This window comes from Oncorhynchus mykiss, chromosome 1, assembly GCF_013265735.2.
Source record: "Oncorhynchus mykiss isolate Arlee chromosome 1, USDA_OmykA_1.1, whole genome shotgun sequence".
NCBI lineage: Eukaryota > Metazoa > Chordata > Actinopteri > Salmoniformes > Salmonidae > Oncorhynchus > Oncorhynchus mykiss.
Window position 1 is genome coordinate 69530164 of NC_048565.1, and position 22190 is coordinate 69552353.

Genomic DNA, 22190 nt, shown 5'->3' on the forward strand with positions numbered 1-22190 from the left:
TTGTTGCCCCAGCATCAACCTCATCAATATTAAGTGGCCCTCAGATAAAGAGGACCTGAGTGTTTCCAATGCCACTCAGATAAACCCTACTCCCACAACGACAGACACACAGGATCTAAATGGGAGAAACCCACTCTCCGGACGCTACTCGTCATTCAAGCATTTAATCTCTTCTCACTGGGTCCTTAAATTTGAAAAGGCAGACATATTTGAAGTTTATACCCCATGCCAGCACCTCAGTCTCACACACACACACATACGCGCACACACACACACACACACAATCTCCCTGGGCATTAACATTGACCTTTCCAATGTGACAGCTGCGTCCACTCACATCGCCTCATTAATGTCAATGCGTTAGAGCGTCCCACCATATTAGCTTTCCAGCAGGTGACGATCGCTCTCTGATCAATGGCTACAGAGTGGATCAGCTGGTGCTAACTGTGTTTAGAGAGCACGTCACTGTAAACGTAGCTACACTTACTTAGTGGCACGCCAGTCTTCTTTTCACCTCATTTAACAGGTGAATTATACTGAACAGAATTATAAATGCAACATGCAACAATTTCATAGATTTGACTGAGTTACAGTTCATATAAGGAAAGCAGTCAATTGAATTAAATTCATTAGACCCAAATCTATTGATTTCACATGACTGGGCAGGGGTGCAGCCATGGATGGGCCTTGGAGGGCATAGGCTCACCCACTGGGAAGCCAGAACGACCCAATCAGAATTGAGTTTTTCCCCACAAAAGGGCTTTATTAAAGACCTAAATACTCCTTAGTACCCCCCTCAGGCGATCCCGCAAGAGAAGAAGCCGGATATGGAGTTCCTGGGCTGGAGTGGTTACATGTGGTCTGCGGTTGTGAGGCCTGTTGGATGTTGTGCCAAATTATTTAAAACGACTTGGAGGCAGCTTATGGTCGAGAAATTAACATTCAGCTTTCTGGCAACAGCTGTGGTGGACATTCCAACAGTCAGCATACCAATTGCACTCGCCCTCAAAACATGTGGCATTGTGTTGTGACAAAACTGCAAATGCTAGAGTGGCCTTTTATTGTCCCAAGCACAAGGTGCACCTGTGTAATGATCATGCTGTTTAATCAGCTTCTTGATATGCCACACTTGTCAGGTGGATGGATTATCTCGGCAAAGGAGAACTGCTCACTAACAGGGATGTAAACAAATTTGTGCACAAAATTTGAGAGAAATACACTTTTTGTGCGTATGAAGCGTTGAAACATGGGACCAACACTTTACATGTTCCGTTTTATATTTTTGTTCAGTGTACTTAACATAAGGCATATCTCAATAGGTGGTCCAGGTAAGTCATGACATAGCACAATTGGTGGTGTGGCTTTTTCATCTCTTGTTCGGTCTTCTCTATTGTTCATCAAAGCAAGGGAGAGGTGGATGAAATCATGGATTAGCCATCAGATCAACTTTTTGAATGCTCTACTCGAAGTTTCCAGCTCTCTCTCTCTCTCTCTCTCTCTCTCTCTCTCTCTCTCTATATATATATATATCTATATATATATATATATATAGATAGATAGATAGATAGATAGATAGATATCAACTTTTCTTTTTTTTTTTACTTTTTTTTTTTTTTACCCTTTAGTGTATATACTTTATTTTATTTATACTTGGGATATCACTTTTCAACAGTAAACTGGCACTATGTTAGACCCACAAGCCTAACATGGTGCAAGTTAAATGCCACACCCTCATTCCCCTTTATTGCACCCTGCTGGTCAACCCTGTGATTGAAATAGCCCTGTGCAAGCTGCTGGACTCATAGGTTTTGGCCTTTACCAGAAGCCCCAGAGTTATTTAATTTTTCCTTGTGTGCAAAATAAATAACCCCTCAATTTCCTGAAATAGTCATTGGGTCCTGTCTATAAACTAACCCGGCCTGTCCCCTTCTCCGTAGGGGGATGATGTCCACACCTATAATTTCTGGCGCTACCCAGGGAGGCAGGGGTAGGCTCGGTTAATAATAAAAGTTTACATTTTATTAGTCGTATGTACAGGGATACACATGGTATAACTGTCCAATGAAATGCTTACTTGCAGGTTCCTTATTAACTATAAGAAATAATACAAGATAAGAATATGATCAGAAAGTAAATGGCTCAGTAGAATAGAATAAACATTTTAGCTTAAGTGTAATACAGGAAGGCACAATCTATAGTCCAATATTTACATTTGCAAGGGAGCACAGCAGAGACAGCTGCAAACAGCTAGTGCTAGCCAGGGGTCTTTTTAAAGGAGCCTGCTCTTAGTTGCCCTTGGAATTGCTAATGCCAGATTATCTGCTATCAAGACCATTTTATCTGAACTCTCAGGGAATGGAGGACTGAGATGGGCTAGCTACTTGTCAGCTGATGGTATCTCTAGTTGTTTGCATAGCCTTGTTTGCGCCTACATTAGGGTTGATGTCAATATTAGAACTTACCGATAGGGGATTTGATTCAGTACCGATTTCCAATTTTAGAGTGGAAATATTCACCATAACTGCTAAATCTGCCGATTTTATTATTATAGCTCGAATGAAAAGAAGTATGGATTGTGATTTAAACAATAGCTCTTATAGAACCAGGGCACAAATAATAATAATAATTTTTGCTTTTTATTTAACCATCTTACACAAACTTTTGTTAATCGAAAATAAATTGTGAATAACTCACCACAGGTTAATGAGAAGGGTGGGCTTGTAAGGATGCACGTAGCTCTGCAATGTTGGGTTGTGTTGTAGAGAGTCCGTCCTAAATCATTCTCCACACAGTCTGCCTGTATTTAGTTTTCATGCTAGTGATAATTTCGATAAGGCACTCTTGTTCAGATATCGGTAAGTGGACTGGAGGCAGGCCATGAAAGGGATAACGAATCAAGTTGTTTGTCATCCATTTCGGGAAATTACCTACGTAATTGCGCACCCAACTAACTCAGGTGCTTCACAATATCACATTTGACATTGTCCGTAAGCTTGATCATTTGCACACAGAAAATCATACAATGATGGAAAGACCTGTGTGTTGTCCTTGTTAATGCAGACAGAGAAGAGCTCCAACTTCTTAATCATAGCCACAATTTTGTCCCGGACATTGAAAATAGTTGCGGAGAGTCCCTCTAATCCTAGATTCAGATCATTCAGGTGACACAAAACATCACCCAGACAGGCCAGTCGTGTGAGAAACTCGTCATCATGGAAGCGGTCAGACAATTGAAAATTATGGTCAGTAAAAATAACTTTAAACTCATCTCAATAAAAAAAAAACGAGTCAGCTTGATAACCTGCGCACTTCTGTATGTTGTAAAAGCGTTGCATGGTCGATGTCCATTACATTGCATAATGCAGAAAATACACAAGAGTTCAGGGGCTTGCTTTAACAAAGTTAACCATTTTCACTGTAGTGTCCAAAAAGTCTTTCAAGCTGCCAGGCATTCCCTTGGCAGCAAAAGCCTCTTGGTGGATGCTGCAGTGTGCCTAAGTGGCGTCGGGAGCAACTGCTTGCACTTACGTTACCACTCCACTATGTCTCCCTGTCATGGCTTTTGTGCCATCAGTACAGATACCAACACATCTTGACCACCAAAGTCCATTTGATGTCACAAAGCTGTCCAGGACTTTAAAAAGATCCTCTCCTGTTGTCCTGGTTTGCAGTGTTTTGCAGAAGAGGATGTCTTCCTTAATTGACCCCCCATAAACGTAACGGACATATACCAGGAGCTGGGCAAGGCCCGCCACGTCTGTTGACTCTGTCGTGGAAATTTCCTCTATTTACCAAATCATGAGAGCAAACCACACACAAGTCAGAGTTAGTTATCAAAGTCCATCTTTAATTATATGAGCTCTATCACAACCCTGTGACTCTCAGATCAATTCAGTATCTACCAATGAATTCTCTGAGAGTCCCTTCCACATTGCAACTGAGATCATTTAATAGCAAAAAACACACAGTCAGACAGCATAGACATAATAAATCGTTTAGCTTTGTCTCCTAAAATATGTTATTTTCTCAAACTCAGAACCATAAACCAATCCTCCATATCAACAGGCATATATCAAATCCATCCTATCTTGACAAGATCACAGAGACACACTGACTGGCACACAGACATTGTGGAGCCAAGAGATACACGCTTGACCTCTCCCCTCTCTCCGGCCCAAGCAACTTAGTCTTGACATAGAACAGATACTGCAACCCCGCCACAGTATTATACAAAAATAACATTCTGATGAGAAGTAACTTACAAACATATGATGAATATAAAACATCTTACCTATGTTACCAACCAATTCTGATTATTCCCCAACAACTCATCCAGCTGTAATGCATTTAATTCACTGGCTTGTATGCAAAGCAGTAATTGTTTCAAAACATATCCTGCCATGTCACTGATGCGTCGTGAAGCAGTGTTTGATGAAGGCATCATCTGTGTAGGTTTTTTGGCCTTTTCCCCCAGCATTGTCCAAGCCATATCCGCGGCAGCAGGAAGAATTAAGTCCTCCACAATGGTATGGGGCTTGCATGTCCTAGCCACTCGGTAGCTCACCATATAAGACGCTTCTAGCACCTTCTTATTAATGGTATCTGTTGCTTTTTTACATGTGTTACTACTTGAAAGTCGTCTTTATTCTCGCTCAAACAACTCCCGTGGCTTATTTGTCAAATTGTCATGTTTCGTTTCTAAATGTCTGCACAAGAGTGAAGGGTTCCCACGAGAGTAACGGTTGATGTGATTGGATGTTATTTGACTAGGCTACCTGTGTTTAATATTGTGTTACTTCGCTGAACACTAATTTTTTATTTTTGGCAGTGAAAAAAGGCTACTCAGGCGAGGGCGAGAAAACCACACCCAAATGTATAGCCGTAGTACAGTGCCTTGCGAAAGTATTCGGCCCCCTTGAACTTTGCGACCTTTTGCCACATTTCAGGCTTCAAACATAAAGATATAAAACTGTATTTTTTTGTGAAGAATCAACAACAAGTGGGACACAATCATGAAGTGGAACGACATTTATTGGATATTTCAAACTTTTTTAACAAATCAAAAACTGAAAAATTGGGCGTGCAAAATTATTCAGCCCCTTTAAGTTAATACTTTGTAGCGCCACCTTTTGCTGCGATTACAGCTGTAAGTCGCTTGGGGTATGTCTATCAGTTTTGCACATCGAGAGACTGAAATTTTTTCCCATTCCTCCTTGCAAAACAGCTCGAGCTCAGTGAGGTTGGATGGAGAGCATTTGTGAACAGCAGTTTTCAGTTCTTTCCACAGATTCTCGATTGGATTCAGGTCTGGACTTTGACTTGGCCATTCTAACACCTGGATATGTTTATTTTTGAACCATTCCATTGTAGATTTTGCTTTATGTTTTGGATCATTGTCTTGTTGGAAGACAAATCTCCGTCCCAGTCTCAGGTCTTTTGCAGACTCCATCAGGTTTTCTTCCAGAATGGTCCTGTATTTGGCTCCATCCATCTTCCCATCAATTTTAACCATCTTCCCTGTCCCTGCTGAAGAAAAGCAGGCCCAAACCATGATGCTGCCACCACCATGTTTGACAGTGGGGATGGTGTGTTCAGGGTGATGAGCTGTGTTGCTTTTACGCCAAATATAACGTTTTGCATTGTTGCCAAAAAGTTCAATTTTGGTTTCATCTGACCAGAGCACCTTCTTCCACATGTTTGGTGTGTCTCCCAGGTGGCTTGTGGCAAACTTTAAACGACACTTTTTATGGATATCTTTAAGAAATGGCTTTCTTCTTGCCACTCTTCCATAAAGGCCAGATTTGTGCAATATACGACTGATTGTTGTCCTATGGACAGAGTCTCCCACCTCAGCTGTAGATCTCTGCAGTTCATGCAGAGTGATCATGGGCCTCTTGGCTGCATCTCTGATCAGTCTTCTCCTTGTATGAGCTGAAAGTTTAGAGGGACGGCCAGGTTTTGGTAGATTTGCAGTGGTCTGATACTCCTTCCATTTCAATATTATCGCTTGCACAGTGCTCCTTGGGATGTTTAAAGCTTGGGAAATCTTTTTGTATCCAAATCCGGCTTTAAACTTCTTCACAACAGTATCTCGGACCTGCCTGGTGTGTTCCTTGTTCTTCATGATGCTCTCTGCGCTTTTAACGGACCTCTGAGACTATCACAGTGCAGGTGCATTTATACGGAGACTTGATTACACACAGGTGGATTGTATTTATCATTAGTCATTTAGGTCAACATTGGATCATTCAGAGATCCTCATTGAACTTCTGGAGAGAGTTTGCTGCACTGAAAGTAAAGGGGCTGAATAATTTTGCACGCCCAATTTTTCAGTTTTTGATTTGTTAAAAAAGTTTGAAATATCCAATAAATGTCGTTCCACTTCATGATTGTGTCCCACTTGTTGTTGATTCTTCACAAAAAAATACAGTTTTATATCTTTATGTTTGAAGCCTGAAATGTGGCAAAAGGTCGCAAAGTTCAAGGGGGCCGAATACTTTCGCAAGGCACTGTATATCAGACTGTATACCATGGCATGAAAATAATTACTATTTACTGGTCTAATTACGTTGGTAAAAAAATTATAATAGTAAAAAACGAATCGCTCAATTTAATATCGGTCAACCGATAAATCGGGCTTTAGTTAATACTTGTGTGCACATGGCTAGTCGGCCATTGGGGCTATGCATATTATGACAGTTAGCACAAGTGGCTTTGATGGCTTGTTGCCGAAGGGTGGTTCTAATGTGCTCCCTCTTTCAGACACCCCCAGCATCACAGCCAAGCTGATCAATGAGCAGAAAGAGGACAAGGAGAAGAAGAATCACGACGAGAAGGAGAAGATGAAGACAGACAGCGGTTTCCAGGACAACTTCAGTGTCGTCGTGGCCTCAGGTACACATTTGGCCCCCTCCTCCTCACAAACCCTCACCGCATCCTTTCCTTCCCACGCCTGCCAATCATTGTGGCTTCGCAGGAATGGATTAATTGATTCTAAATAACTAATTAGATGGCAGGTATTGTTTTGCTTCAAGCTGGCCTTCCAGCCCTATGTTGAGCACCTGCCCCCGAATGTAAACGATTGGTCTATTTGTATATGGAAATACAATGTGTAAAATATCCCAAAATATAGACAGTGTTTGATAAGAAGCACTAGACGGAAGCGCTCACCTCTAGAATCACATACACTAGCATGTAAAAGTCAATTTTACATGGTAAATGACTGGAGTGTGTTTTCCTTTCAGGCTTGAAGTCCCAGTCGAAGAGAGCCCTGTCAACCCCTCCTCGTCCCCCTTCGCGGAGGGGCCGTGTGATGAGCGATAAGCTGACAGCCTCAGGTGTGGACCCTTCTGCCAAAACTCTCAGCGTGCCTGTCTTCCACCTCTACCACAAGCTGCTACCAGGTACTGTGTACACACAAACAGCTCCCTTCTCTCTCCAGCACCTTCCCTCCGCCAAGTGAAGCCTGTTCATCTGACGAAGCCAATTCATTGAGCCAGTGTGCCCGAGTGTCCTTTGGCTTGTTCTAGTCTGTGGTCTTGTGACCCTGGGTTGTCAAGGTAAACATAAGTAGCCTTGCACGAGCCCTGGCTTGTGCGAACTGGAACAGCTCATAGGCTCCTATCTCCTTTCTGTAGCGTGACGCAGCTTGATGTACACCCCTTGGACAGAATGTTTGTCTATCGAAGGGCCTTACCCCCAGTCTATCTCCTTAAGGCCAGCAAGATCCAAGTTTTACCTAACTCAGGGAAGATATGCGAAGACATGATCAGACCTTTGTTTGCAAACAAACATTTACTATGGGCACAAGCAGCACTCCATCCTTTATGTCTTGTCTTCACATGTAGTCATTGTTAAATAGGTCACTAGCCTTCATGTCACGTAGTTGTCATGGGTTTTCTGTCCCTCTGGGCCTGGTAGTGTGACCAGAGAGTGACCAAGGTTTTGGTTCCTCACTGTGAACGCTGTCTCATCCCTCCACCGCCCCTCAGGTCAGCCCCTGCCGGCAGAGATGACACTGGCCCAGCTGTTGACCCTGCTTTACGACCGCAAGCTTCCCCAGGGCTACCACTCCATCGACTTGACTGTCAAGTTGGGCTCCAAGGTTATCTCCGACCCCGGGATCTCGAAGACAGACTCCTTCAAACGTCTCCGCACAGAGAAAGGTATGGCAGAGAACATAAGAAATACAAGCGCACACTCGCATTCAAACTTACACTACATGACCAAAAGTATGTGGACACCTGCTTGTCAAACATCTCATTCCAAAATCATGGACATTAATATGGTGGTGTTCCCCCCCATTGCTGCTATAACAGCTTCCACTCTTCTGTGAAGTTATTCCACTAGGTGTTGGAACATTGCTGCGGGGACTTGCTTCCATTCAGCCACAAGAGCATTAGTGAGGTCAGGCACTGATGTTGTGCGATTAGGTCAGGATCGCAGTCGGTGTTACGATTTATCCCAAAGGTGTTCGATGGGGTTGAGGTCAGGGCTCTGTTCAGGCCAGTCAAGTTCTTCCAAATCGATCTCGACAAACCATTTCTATATGGACCTTGCTTTGTACACGGGATAATTGTAATGCTGAAACAGGAAAGGGCCTTCTCCAAACTGTTGCCACAAAGTTGGAAGCAATGAATCGTTTAGATTGTCATGATTCCTCTTCCACCAAATGTTAAAGTTGGCACTAGGTATTCGAGCAGGTTGTGTTCTTGGCTTCCGCCAAACCCATATTCGTTCGACGTACTGCTAGATGGTGAAGTGTGATTCGTCACTCGAGAGAACATGTTTTCGCTGCTCCAGAGTCCAATGGCGGTGAGTTTTACACCACTCCAGCTGACGCTTGGCATTGCACATGGTGATCTTTGGCTTGTGTGTGGCTGCTCTGCCATGGAAACCCATTTCATGATGCTCCTGATGAACAGTTATTGTGCTGTCGTTGATTCCAGAGGCAGTTTTGGAACTCTGTCGTGAGTGTTGCAACCAAGGAAGGACAGACGATTTTCTTTTACACAATCTACGTACTTCAGCACTCGGCGGTCCAGTTCTGTGAGCTTGTGTGGCCTACCACTTTGCGGATGAGTCGTTGTTGCTTCTAGACGTTTCGACTTCACAATAACAGCACGTACAGTTGACCGGGGCTGCTCTAGCAGGGCAGAAATTTGACAAACTGACTTGTTGGAAAGGTGGTGTCCCATGATGGTGCCACATTGAAAGTCACTGAGGTCTTCAGGGAGGCCATTCTACTGCCAATGTTTGTGTATGGAGATTGCATGGCGGTGTGATTAATTTTATACACCTGTCAGCAACGGTTGTGGCTGAAATAGCCGAATCCACTAATTTGAAGGGGTGTCCACATACTTTTGTATATGTATTGTATAACTGCGTGCGCTAACACTCTCCTTCTACCTCCCTGTCTGCCATTTGTCCTCTTGCTATGTAGTTAGTGTGTAAAGTGAGCCCCAAACGGCTCTCTCCATGGGTCCCCTGACGCCCTGGGTCCCCTGACAGAGGGATTAATGGCTCTCCCCCTCCACAGCCATCCATTTCTCTGTCTGAGCGCTGGGCCTAAGTCTCCTGAGATGTTTTCAGGTTGCCATTACTAGTCTGTGTCACAGGTGGCCCAGTGTGAGATGTGCATACTCAAAAGGCACCAGCACAGTCACTCCGCTCTTTTTCACTGTGTTAAGTAATGGTATAAAGGGAACAAGTGTGTATCCATTTCTACAATGATGCTGTTGGCCTTCTCTCGCTCTGGGCCGAGGTTTACTTCAGATAGAAAGTTATAATGTTATCATCATAAATTGGCCGGGTTGACTTCAATGTAAGAGAAAGATGGAAATGTCGGCTGCATGTCAGAAATGAATCGGAGCTTGAATGAGGGAATGGAGGCTTGAAAATGGCGTGGGTGCCTCTTAATGACTTCAGCGGTAATAAATACAGGCCGGTGCCTTCAGTCTTTTTCCATCAAGTTTCGTTAGAAACTAATGGAGTTATTTTGGACCCTGCTTTTATCACCTATTATCTTGTGTTCATCCTTCGAAAGAAAAGCTCTGATGGTTGAAATCTCCCAGAGCGACTTGACTCATGACCACCCAATCAGATTCCACCCTCTACTTTTAAACTCCACTTGTTCCCAAAGCCGTTTTAGCCCCTTGACGTAGAAACATTTACCCAAGACTCATGTTCTTTGTTAATGTCACTTTAACATCTGTATAAGATGAATGTCTCATATAGATTTTAAACTAGCACACTATGCTCCATGTAATGGTTTTATGTGGTGTGGTTAGGGTTGCAAAGGGTCGGAAACTTAACCGGTAAATTTCCGGAAATTTTCCATGGGAAGATAAGCCTGGGAATTTTGCTTAAATTCATCAAAAAAGTTGTCTTATAACAGTGAACCTTTTTTGTGGGAAAACATAAGGTAAGTCTAGGTCTTGTGGCATATTTTGGTTAAATGATCCCCAATTCAATGGAATTGCAACCCTCTGTATGCACAGTGCATTCTTCCATCACATGTACAGTGCACTCTTCCGTCAGTTTGAATTACAATACTGGGTGGGGTGAAAATATTTTATATGACATACAGAATTGTTTGTTAACTAGTAAATAGTAGCCTACAGGAAAGTGTGTTTAAATCATTTCTAACTTGTTAACAATTTCTGCTAGTTAGTTGTTGCTACCATGTGGGTTTTAGCTTGCTTGACCCTGCTAACTGAGTGTTAATTCACCTATTTTCATTTTAAAACATTGGTGAAATAAATCTAACAAAGGAGTTGTTTAATCTAGCTGCTTAACTATTTATCTATACAAGGAATTGTATTTCGGTTTTTCTTTGCTCATTTTTTTCCTAATCTTTACAAGAAAATGCCACAGGCACTACCTGATATGTGTAGACATTTCACTGCAGCTAATGTAGAAGGATAATCTGTACATGTGCAAGGACTGCTCCAAATCATATGTGAAGAATGCAACAAAGATGCAGAATCATCTGTCCAAGTGCATAAACTTCCCCCAGCATTCACAACAAGCAACCTCTGACAAAAGTCCCTCTACTTCTATTCGAGGTGAAAATGATGAATCAGACGCCTTATCGATAGCAACAGCTCATGGTCCTCCTGGAATCAGAAGCTTTTTGACTCAATGGAGGAACGTAGAGAAATGCTGATGAATGTCTTGCTCGGGCTGTGTATGCAACTGGTTCACCTCTGATGCTCACAGGCAATGTGTATTGGAAGAGAATTCTGCATGTTCTTTGCCCAGTATACACCCCTCCAACCAGACATGCTTTATTTACTCATTAGCTGGATGCAGAGTTCAAGTGAAGGTCAAGCAATCATAGAGAAAGCAGACTGTACTACCGATGGGTGGTTGAATGTTCGTGGGCGAAGAATAATTAACTACATTTCCACCCCATAACTAGTATTCTACGAGAGTGCAGACACAAGGGACAACAGACACACCGGTCTCTCCATTGCAGATGAGCTGAAGGCAGTCGTCAATGACCTTGGACCACAGAAGGTATTTGCATTGGTGACAGACAATGCTGCGAACATGAAGGCTGCTTGGTCGAAAGTGGAGGAGTCCTTCCATTGGCTGTGCTGCCCATGCATTGAATCTGCTCCTCAAGGACAACATGGCACTGAAAACAATGGATACACTCTACAAGAGAGCCAAGGAAATGGTTAGGTATGTGAAGGGTCATCAAGTTGTAGCCGCAATCTACCTCACCAAGCAAAGTGAGAAGAATAAGGGCACCACATTAAAGCTGCCCAGCAACACCCGTTAGGGTGGTGTTGTCATCATGTTTGACAGTCTACTGGAGGGGAAGGAGTCTCCAGGAAATGGCCATTCACTGGACAGCCCCATCAAGAGGATCATCCTGGATTATGTATTTTGGGAGAGAGTGGTAAGCAGCCTGAAACTCCTGAAACCTATAGCAGTAGCCATTGTACGGATTGAGGGAGAAAATACCATCCTGTCTGATGTTCAGACTCTACTTGCAGATGTAAGAGAAGAAATCCGTACTGCCCTGTCCACTTCACTGTTGCTCCAAGCAGAGGAAACTGTAGTTCTGAAATGCATCAAAAAGCGTGGAGACTTCTGCCTGAAGCCCGTACACTCCGCAGCGTACATGTTGGACCCCAAGTATGCTGGCAAGCGCATCCTGTCTGGTGCAGAGATCAACAATGCAAGGGCTTTGGGATGAAGATGCAATATGGCAGTCATGCAAACATATCTCATCAGCCACCTGGTGGAAGGGACTTTGTGGATCTGAGGCTCTTTCCCTTGTTGCCTCTATCCTCCAAATCCCACCAACATCAGCCGCCTCTGAGCACAACTGGTCCTTGTTTGGGAGCACACACACCAAAGAACACAACAGGCTGACCAATAAAAGGGTTGAAAAATTGTTGGCCATCCGGGCATATTTGAGGCGTTTTGACGCTGACAACGAGCCATCCTCAGCAGGGTTGGAAAGTGACAGTGAAAATGAGGCCTCATTCTGATGTTTAAGAGGTGGACATTGAGGAGGTCCAGGGAGAAGACATGGTTGTCTTCCTCTCAGGCTTCCAAAGCTTTAGTTTCTAGACTATCATTTTACAAATGTTTTTGGGAGATGCGATGGATAATTGGATCATTCAATATTGGATCATTCAATATTCCCTTTTGCTGTTCAGGGAAGTCATCCCATGTGAAGAGTCAACTCATTTAATTAAAGTTCAATTCATAACTAAATATTTGTATTTATTTCTATTGGAAGGAATTAATAATTTGCAATTGTCTACTTGTCTCCATATGATATGCTAAATCAAATCAAATGTATTTATATAGCCCTTCGTACATCAGCTGATATCTCAAAGTGCTGTACAGAAACCCAGCCTTAAACCCCTAACAGCAAGCAATGCAGGTGTAGAAGCACAGTGGCTAGGAAAAAATCCCTAGAAAGGCCAAAACCTAGAAAGAAACCTAGAGAGGAACCCGGCTATGTGGGGTGGCCAGTCCTCTTCTGGCTGTGCCAGGTGGAGATTATAACAGAACATGGCCAAGATGTTAAAATGTTCATAAATGACCAGAATGTTCCAATAATAATAATAATAATAATAATAATAATAATAAGGCAGAACAGTTGAAACTGGAGCAGCAGCACGGCCAGGTGGACTGGGGACAGCAAGAGTCATCATGTCAGGTAGTCCTGAGGCATGGTCCTAAGGCTCAGGTCCTCAGAGAGAGGGAGAAAGAGAATTAGAGAGAGCATACTTACATTCACACAGGACACCAGATAGGACAGGAGAAGTACTCCAGATATAACAAATTGACCCTAGCCCCCCGACACACAAACTACTGCAGCATAAATACTGGAGGCTGAGACAGGAGGGGTCAGGAGACACTGTGGCCTCATCCGATGACACCCCCGGACAGGGCCAAACAGAAAGGATATAACCCCACCCACTTTGCCAAAGCACAGCCCCACACCACTAGAGGGATATCTTCAACCACCAACTTACCATCCTGAGACAAGGCCGAGTATAGCCCACAAAGATCTCCACCACAGCACAACCCAAGGGGGGCGCCAATCCAGACAGGAAGATCACATCAGTGACTCAACCCACTCAAGTGACGCACCCCTCCTAGGGACGGTATGAAAGAGCCCCAGTAAGCCAGTGACTCAGCCCCTGTAATAGGGTTAGAGGCAGATAATCCCAGTGGAAAGAGGGGAACCGGCCAGGCAGAGACAGCAAGGGCGGTTCGTTGCTACAGAGCCTCTCCATTCAACTTCACACTCCTGGGCCAGACTACACTCAATCATATGACCCACTGAAGAGATGAGTCTTCAGTAAAGACTTAAAGGTTGAGACCGAGTTTGCGTCTCTGACATGGGTAGGCAGACCGTTCCATAAAAATTGAGCTCTATAGGAGAAAGCCCTGCCTCCAGCTGTTTGCTTAGAAATTCTAGGGACACTTAGGAGGCCTGCGTCTTGTGACCGTAGCGTACGTGTAGGTATGTACGGCAGGACCAAATCAGAGAGATAGGTAGGATCAAGCCCATGTAATGCTTTGTAGGTTAGCAGTAAAACCTTCAAATCAGCCCTTGCCTTAACAGGAAGCCAGTGTAGGGAGGCTAGCACTGGAGTAATATGATAAAAAATTTTGGTTCTAGTCCGGATTCTAGCAGCCGTATTTAGCATGAAGTTTATGTAGTGCTTTTTCCTGGTAGCCGGAAAGTAGAGCATTGCAGTAGTCTAACCTAGAAGTGACAAAAGCATGGATTAATTTTGGCCTGAAAGTTTCTGATTTTTGCAATGTTAGGTAGATGGAAAAAGCTGTCCTTGAAACAGTCTTGATATGTTCTTCAAAAGAGAGATCAGGGTCCAGAGTAACGCCGAGGTCCTTCACAGTTTTATTTGAGATGACTGTACAACCATTAAGATTAATTGTCAGATTCAACAGAAGATCTCTTTGTTTCTTGGGACCTAGAACAAGCATCTCTGTTTTGTCCGAGTTTAAAAGTAGAAAGTTTGCAGCCATCCACTTCCTTACGTCTGAAACACATGCTTCTAGCGAGGGCAATTTTGGGGTTTCACCATGTTTCATTGAAATGTACAGCTGTGTGTCATCCGCATAGCAGTGAAAGTTAACATTATGTTTTCGAATGACATCCCCAATAGGTAAAATATATAGTGAAAACAATAGTGTTCCTAAAACGGAACCTTGAGCAACACCGAAATTTACAGTTGATTTGTCAGAGGACAAACCATTCAGAGACAAACTGATATCTATAAATATATCCAATGCAAAAACATTATTACATTTAAATGGTATTAATATTAATTTGCATGCATTTCTGTTAATTCCCATATATTGCTGTTAATTCCCACAACGTTTCCACGTCTGAATATTCCCCAAAATGTGCAGCCCTAGGTGTTGTAAATGTTATTACTGTCCCCCCTTCAGAATTGCATTAGACAGGATTTTAGGGGTGATGTACTTTATTTAGCCTCCCCCTAGTCATGTCTTGGCGGTCAGTACCAGGGCACACATGATGTGATGGAGATGGATACATTTTGACCATTAGGATATGACAGCCAGCAAGAGCAGTTGATGTCTGTTTGATATTGTCGGCAACTTGTAGATATGCAAACCAGAGGAAATTGCTCTGCTCTCTTCCGGCCATGACAGAGCCATACCACCTCAAGCAAAGTCCTTCACTTCTACATGTTTTTCCCTTGCAAGTGGAAAAATGAATGACTAAAACTGAGAACATGGTCAATAATCCCACGATTTCACTGGTAGCCTATGGCTACACATCTTAATGTGCCGCCTCAACCATCTGTGGTACTGAATGCATGTTTATGACGTGTGCTCAGATAATTGATGATAGCAGGTGATGTGCTGCTCATGTAGAAAGTGTAGAACCACTGCCCTCCCTGGGAGCTGCAAGGGGTGATGTAGTGAAGCTGAACTAATAGCTGACAAAAGCGACTCCCAAGTCAAGGTGTTTGCTCTTACTAACGTGTGAAGACGAGTTTTCCAAACTAATCTCATTTAAAAAATTCACTATACCCTGTGATTCTATACCAGTCGCTCGAATCAGAGGTACATTCTGTGTAGTTTCCACTGGCTCTGCAGTGGGACATTGTTTGCAGTAAGATATTGTTAGCTTTTTACAGAAACCTGCTTTAGTGCTTTTTTTCTCTATTGCTGCAGGCTTGTTTTGCCTGCATTGTTAACAGAGCCCATGCTTGGTAGCACTGTTACAAAGCCCTGTGCCGGTCTCTGTCAGTGTGGATGTTGATTCTCCCCAGTGGCAGTTCACAGCCTGTATGCTGCCCCTGGCACCCTGGGGCTAATTAACACGAGCAACCACCACCTACAGTCCAAGCAGTGGCGCGCATCTACTCCTCCCTGCATCGCACCCTCTTCTTCTGCACCTCAGTCCTATCTGTCAGTCACACTGGATGACTTGTCCGTCCCCCTGTTGGGTGAGATATTTTAAAAGGCAATGACTGCCAATCAGATCTGCCACCCCACTTCTAGAATAGTGGGCTGCTGTTAGTAGTACACAAGATGGGAGGCCGGTGACCTGAGTGTTATCTGCTAATGAATGTCTGTCCAGCTCCAAACCCATTTCACCAATACTGTCTTCAGCCAGACACTAACCACCTGATTAGGTCAATCATTGTCTTCATCGAACCAATTTAGTTTCACCGCCGTGCTCTCGGAGTTCAGATAATTAGTTGAGGCGTATAGATTAGAAACTGCCTGGAGCAGGCTGAAGCCTGCCAATGCTGTATATTCGGCTCCACCGCTTTCATCTCTGGTCTGGGCTAAAGGAGCACTGCATGGTAAAGGGTAGTGTTCAGTGGACACACATTTTCAACATGAGGTTGGTTCACATCTTTTCTTGATTCTGACAAACCTCTGCCCCATTGCTCTCTGCGCTTAACTACATACTTGACTGTGCAGTAAAATACCTCTTTTACAATACTTACTGCATAGCTCGACTACAATTTCCCCAAATAGTTTCCAATACCGTCGCTTCCCAAAACAAATCATTCCGGAATCCAGACCCATTGAGGCTGATAAATGGGGAGGGTAGCAGTGACCCTCATTAACAGTCCTGCCAGAGATGGGGGGAGGAGGGAGGAGGAGATCTCTTAAACCAGTGCGGTGGCTTTGACCAGGGGGAGATAACAATCCATTTACCCGGCTCAGCCCCACAAACGGCCATCCACTGAATTGAAGACGGGTACATGGAGAGATCTAGCCCCAGCCCCCTTAAAAGCCTTCAACTTCCACAAATAGGCCAGGCCTTTTAGAGCTAAATGGGTTTTGTCCCTCTAACCATTTTTAGGTTTCTAGGTCTACTCCGTCGAGAGAGAGGACTTTAGTGCCCAAAATAACCTTTTAGCATGGGCAGCACCATTGAGGACTTTCACCATTTTGAAGTAGTCAACTGGGTGGGACATCCTATGGCAGGGATTGTCTAGATTCAGCCACAGGCCGTTTTTTTCTTGAGCGGGTGGTCGGGCTGTAACATAATTACACATTTGTAGACTGCAAATTGACCGCAAGAAGCCTAAAGATAGTGCTTTCGGGGTATTCAGACCCATTGAATTTTTCCACATTTTGTTAGGTTACAGCCTTATACTAAAATGTATTAAATTGTTTCCCCCCCCCTCATTAATCTACACACAATACCCCATAATGAGATGGCAAAAACAGGTTTCTATAAATGTAGGCTAATTTATATGTATATATTTTTTTTTTAAGTATCACATTTACATAAGTATTCAGACCCTTTACTCAGTACTTTGTTTAAGCACCTTTGGCAGTGATGATTACAGCCTCGAGTCTTCTTGGGTATGACACTACAATCTTGGCACACCTGTATTTGGGGAGTTTCTCCCATTCTTTTCTGCAGATCCTCTTAAGCTTAGGTTAATCACTTAGGTTATTTCCTGCAAATGTTTATTTTTTGCTCAGAAAACTTGGGTGGCCAAATTCGGCCCGCAGACCGCCCGTTGGGGAACGATGTCCTTTGAGTTAAGCAAGGATCACATAATTCCATCCAGGTCACCAGTAAGGACCAGCCAATGAATTATACTCCTGAGGAAACATTCCATAACTGCAGGTGGCGGTAAATTACCAACCTGGGCTTTATACCTGTTCAGACACACTCTAGGTGGCAGTGTGCACCCTTTCAGTTTGTTTGCCAACTCATAGAAGTATTAGAAGAAGAAAATTTACGAATTCAAATGGAGATGTCCTCAATGGCGCTGTCCGTGCTCTCAGACACAATGATGTGATGTTTAAATCTATGGCCTACCCTTGATTTATCACTTGAACTCTCAGGCTAATAGGATGCACTTGGCGTAGTAAAGGTACTGGAACATTCTGTAAAATAGAATGTTTGTTCTTGAGCAGAATGGTAGAATTCCTTGTCGTTCACGATTTGCCCTCTTTCTCGCAGATTTGATCTGATATGCTCCTCTGAAGTCTAATGATTACCCTTTTTCCTGTGCCTTTTTGGTTGCATTTGAAATGTAACCGTAACTCACTGGGTTGATGCTCTTAAAAGTATTCTCTGGGTGGCCCAGTCTCTTCTTGCGGCCTGCTGAAAGATGAGCGCTTCCTTCTCCATCACGTTTAATCCTGATTTGGAATTTCAGACAGGACGGGCCTGTTACAACCCCTATTAGTCACTACCCTCGTGACTTTTTAATTCACTACGAGGAGGAGGGGGAAAATCCCTTTAGAGACGAGCAATGAATCATTTATTTTATTTTCTTCTCCAGGATGGTGATGTGCAGCGTTTTGTAGATGACCTATCAATCGACTGGGGCTTTATATCATCATAAAACAGGCCGGCCGTGCCGCAGAATGAAAACAATAATGGGGAGCTATTTTTTACCATTCATCCTCCGTTCCATTTGGTTTTGACTTTGTGTACGGAACCACACCCCTGACGTGCAAACACGGACAAGTAGTCTGAGACCTTGATTCTGTTTTAGTCCGTGTGCACTTCATCTGGACTGGCATATCCTTTTTCCAAGGACAACCATTAGCACATATTTATGCATTCATATATGAAAATAGAAATGGTACTCCATCCCCTTATTTCTGGGAAAACTGGTGTCTGTTTCTCTCTCTCTTGCTTGAACTTTATAAATGAATAGTGATAGCTCTGTTTTTTTTCTCTGTCTTGTAACAAGGTAAGAGTTATGAGAGATTTATTTAATTCTGTGCTTGAGATGTAAACAATGTCCCTCTTTGCAGGGCATCCCATTATTTACTTGTCATGATTGGTTGAGCGCGGCACATAGCACACAGAAGAACACAAGCCACATAGAAAATACCTAGTGTCAGTGAAAACACTCTGCTTTACCCTCCTCCAGTGGAACAGTGTGACATGCTGAGTAGCTGTCCAGAGGACGAGCCCATGACCCCGGGAGACGAGGGTCTGGACGCAGCGATCGATGAGTCCCTGCTCGAGACCAAACCCATCCAGTCGCCCCTGCAGGTGTTTGCAGGCATGGGTGGTCTGGCCCTGATCGCTGAGAGGCTGCCAATGCTCTACCCAGATGTCATCCAACAGGTTTGACCGCTTCCTATTCTAATAACTACATAACTAACTAATACCAGCACCCGTAAAATACCACTTTCACAACTTGCGTCATTGGGGAGGTATTTAATTGTAATCCTACAATGTTCAGCCCATTTCCCAGATATGTTTAGATATAGCATATTATCTAGAGCTCAACACTTAAGAAATTCAAGCTGCCTTTGCTACATAGAAAGTCCAATGCGGATCTGAAGTTGCCAAAGTAGTGCCTTATCTCTAATCTGGTTTCAGCCTATAGAGAGGCATTGCAAGTCACTGTTTTCCATTCAGTCTAAATCCCTATTTGTCTCTTCTGGGCTCCCCCTGTGCTACATCATTCCTCCTAAATGAAAGTAAATTGATACTTTAAACGGTAATTGAGAGCACATAGCGACAAGGTGACTAGCTGGAATGGCTTCTGACAGCTGCCAGGTACTAAATCTGTTTTGTTTTGTTATTTTCTCCCCCTTCCAAATTGTTGCAGCGAATTGAATTATTCAGGCAGTCTCCCAGAGCTACTGGTGGTTTGAAGCAGACGCCCCACGAGGGCTATCAAGTGAGATGATTTGTTTTGTACTTAGCATTGTGATGAAAATGAAGCATATACATGATTGGTCATTGATTGGTTGACCATATACCTATCTCAACAGGATATTACATCATTCTGCATTAGTTTAACCCTTTGTGTGTCTCTGGATAGTGTTCTCAGAGCACGCTCTTAAGGCTGTGAATAATTGAGGTGTTCTGCTCTCATCCTGAGTGAGACTGTTAGCAAAGTAAACTTAAGGCATTGATGCAGGTGAGGCTTTTCTGTTTACCCAGCAGTGGCCCTGTGTAGTGTTTTCTGATGGGTTAGCCAAACAGCCCAGGTCTGTGTCTTTTGTCCCACTGGTGTTTAGCTGTTTACTTACAGCACATCCTGTTCCTGGAGATCCACTCTGGCTCTTAGTGCAGCTAAGCTTGAATTGATTATATTGATCACAATAACTTTGTTTTTCTGAAGTGCTGCCGCTCCGATACTTGCCTTAATCTTAAGGACACTGGGCACAACCTGAAAAAACACTCACTGTAACAGGAGCCCAAAAGTTGAGGGCTGGTACAGTGCCTTCAAAAAAGTATTCACTCCCCTTGACTTTATCCACATAATGTTGTGTTACAGCCTGAATTTCACATTGATAACATTTAGACTGTTTGTCAATGCCTACACATAATACCCCATAATGTCAAAGTGGAATTGTTTATGTACATTTTTACAAATGTAATAAAAAAGGAAAAGCGGATGTCTTGAGTCATTAACTATTTAACCCCTTTGTTATTGCAAGACTAAATACGTTTGGGAGTAAAAATGTGTGCAACAAGTCACACACACAAGTTGCATGTACCCACTCTGTGTGCAATAAGTGTGTACCATGATTTTTGTGACTACCTCATCTCTGTAACCCACACATACAATTATCTATGAGGTCGCTCAGTTGAGCAGTGAATTACAAACACAGATTCAACCACAAAGACCAGGGAGGTTTTCAAAATTAAACAATCAACAGAATGGAGCTACGCACAGGCAAAACCTAGAGGAAAATCTGGTCAAGTCTGCATTCCACCATACACAGGGAGATGAATTCACCTTTCAGCAGGACAATAACCTAAAACAAGGCTAGATGTACACTGGAGTTGCTTATCAAGAAGGCAGTGAATGTTCCCGAGTTAGTTTGGACTTAAATCTACTTGAAAATCTTTAGCAACACCTGAAAAGGCTTGTCTAGCAATGATCAACAACTAGTTTGACAGAGCTTGAAGAATTTTGAAAATGATAATGGGCAAATGTTGCACAATCCATGTGTGGAAAGCTCTTGGAGACTTAAACAGAAAGACAAAGGTGCTTCTAAAAGTATTGGTGTGTGTGTGAATACTTATGTAAATGAGATTCCTGTATTTCATTTTCCATCAGTTTGCAAACATTTCAAAAAACATGTTTTCGCTTTGTCATTATGGGGTATTGTGTTGAATTTAAAAAAAATCCATTTTGAAATCAAGTTGATTCACAACATTTGGAGTAAGTCAAGGGGTATGAGTCTGAATTTATGTTAAACTTTTAAATCAGTTGACCCTCTGCTTTATCCCATCAAGGAAGTGTTGAGTTAGGAGCTTTGTCCCCAGGGCACTATGCCCAGTCCCCCAACAGCTCTATTGATCTGAATAACTGTTCTCGAGTTCCATATACTCCCTACTACCCTCAGTGCCCAAAGACAACACATGACATTGAGATCCCACCCGAGTCAGCTCGTCTGTCAGTGTTTTCCATTTGTTGTCCTCTAACCCCATTCTATCCCTGGCTCATCCTGTGCAGGTGAGTGCTCCGGTGGTGCCCTCTACCACGCAGGAGAAGCCCAAGGACAGCGACCAGTTTGAGTGGGTCACCATCGAGCAGTCTGGCGAGCTCGTGTATGAGGCGCCAGAGACCATGGCCGCCGAGCCGCCACCCATCAACAAGTCGTCAGTGCAGACCATGTCGCCCATCCCCGCCCACTCGCTGGCGGCCTTCGGTCTGTTCCTGCGCCTGCCGGGCTATGCTGAGGTGCTGCTGAAGGAGAGGAAGCACGCCCAGTGTCTGCTCCGCCTGGTGCTGGGAGTCACAGACGATGGCGAGGGCAGTAAGTGACAACTCTCACGCAGCTTCAGGCGTGGTCAGGAAAAACTCCTGTCCCTATTTATGAAGGATTTAGAAGCATGTTCATATTTTGCAACACCGGGTCCCTATGGTGTTAATTTAGAAGGCTGCTTGCATGGACAAACATTCTCAGCCCTACTAATAGCAGTTAACTTTTCCACCAATGCTCAGATTGACTTTGTCAGGCAGTTGATCTTGCCAAGTTGTGGACCAAGCAGATCGATAATGCCCATTATCAAAGTCCCTGAACACATAGCTGTCAGTGTCATATGGGCAATGCATGTAAACCGACTCTTCTAAAACCACCTGGCCACAAGCAGGTAGAGAAATAGAAGGGGCGAGATTTAAATCCCTCCATTTTCAACTGAGGCACTTTTGTTCCCACTGGTGCAGATCTTGCCCTGCAGTCATTGAGACCAT

The 22190-nt window shown here is 43.6% G+C and overlaps 1 protein-coding gene across 17 annotated transcripts in view; it reads left to right on the forward strand.

Annotated features, from left to right (window-relative positions):
• Positions 1 to 22190, forward strand: part of birc6 (baculoviral IAP repeat containing 6) — a 153632-nt gene that overhangs the window by 64206 nt on the left and 67236 nt on the right. For 13 of the 17 annotated variants that reach the window (XM_021610071.2, XM_021610147.2, XM_021610131.2 and 10 more), the window contains exons 57-62: positions 6763 to 6894; positions 7245 to 7403; positions 7992 to 8165; positions 18897 to 19096; positions 19587 to 19658; positions 21450 to 21753. In XM_021610071.2, coding sequence (XP_021465746.2) covers positions 6763 to 6894; positions 7245 to 7403; positions 7992 to 8165; positions 18897 to 19096; positions 19587 to 19658; positions 21450 to 21753 — 1041 coding nt within the window. The remainder of the gene's footprint in view (positions 1 to 6762; positions 6895 to 7244; positions 7404 to 7991; positions 8166 to 18896; positions 19097 to 19586; positions 19659 to 21449; positions 21754 to 22190) is intronic. The other 4 variants (XM_021610181.2, XM_021610201.2, XM_021610217.2 and 1 more) reach the window with 2 other exon arrangements.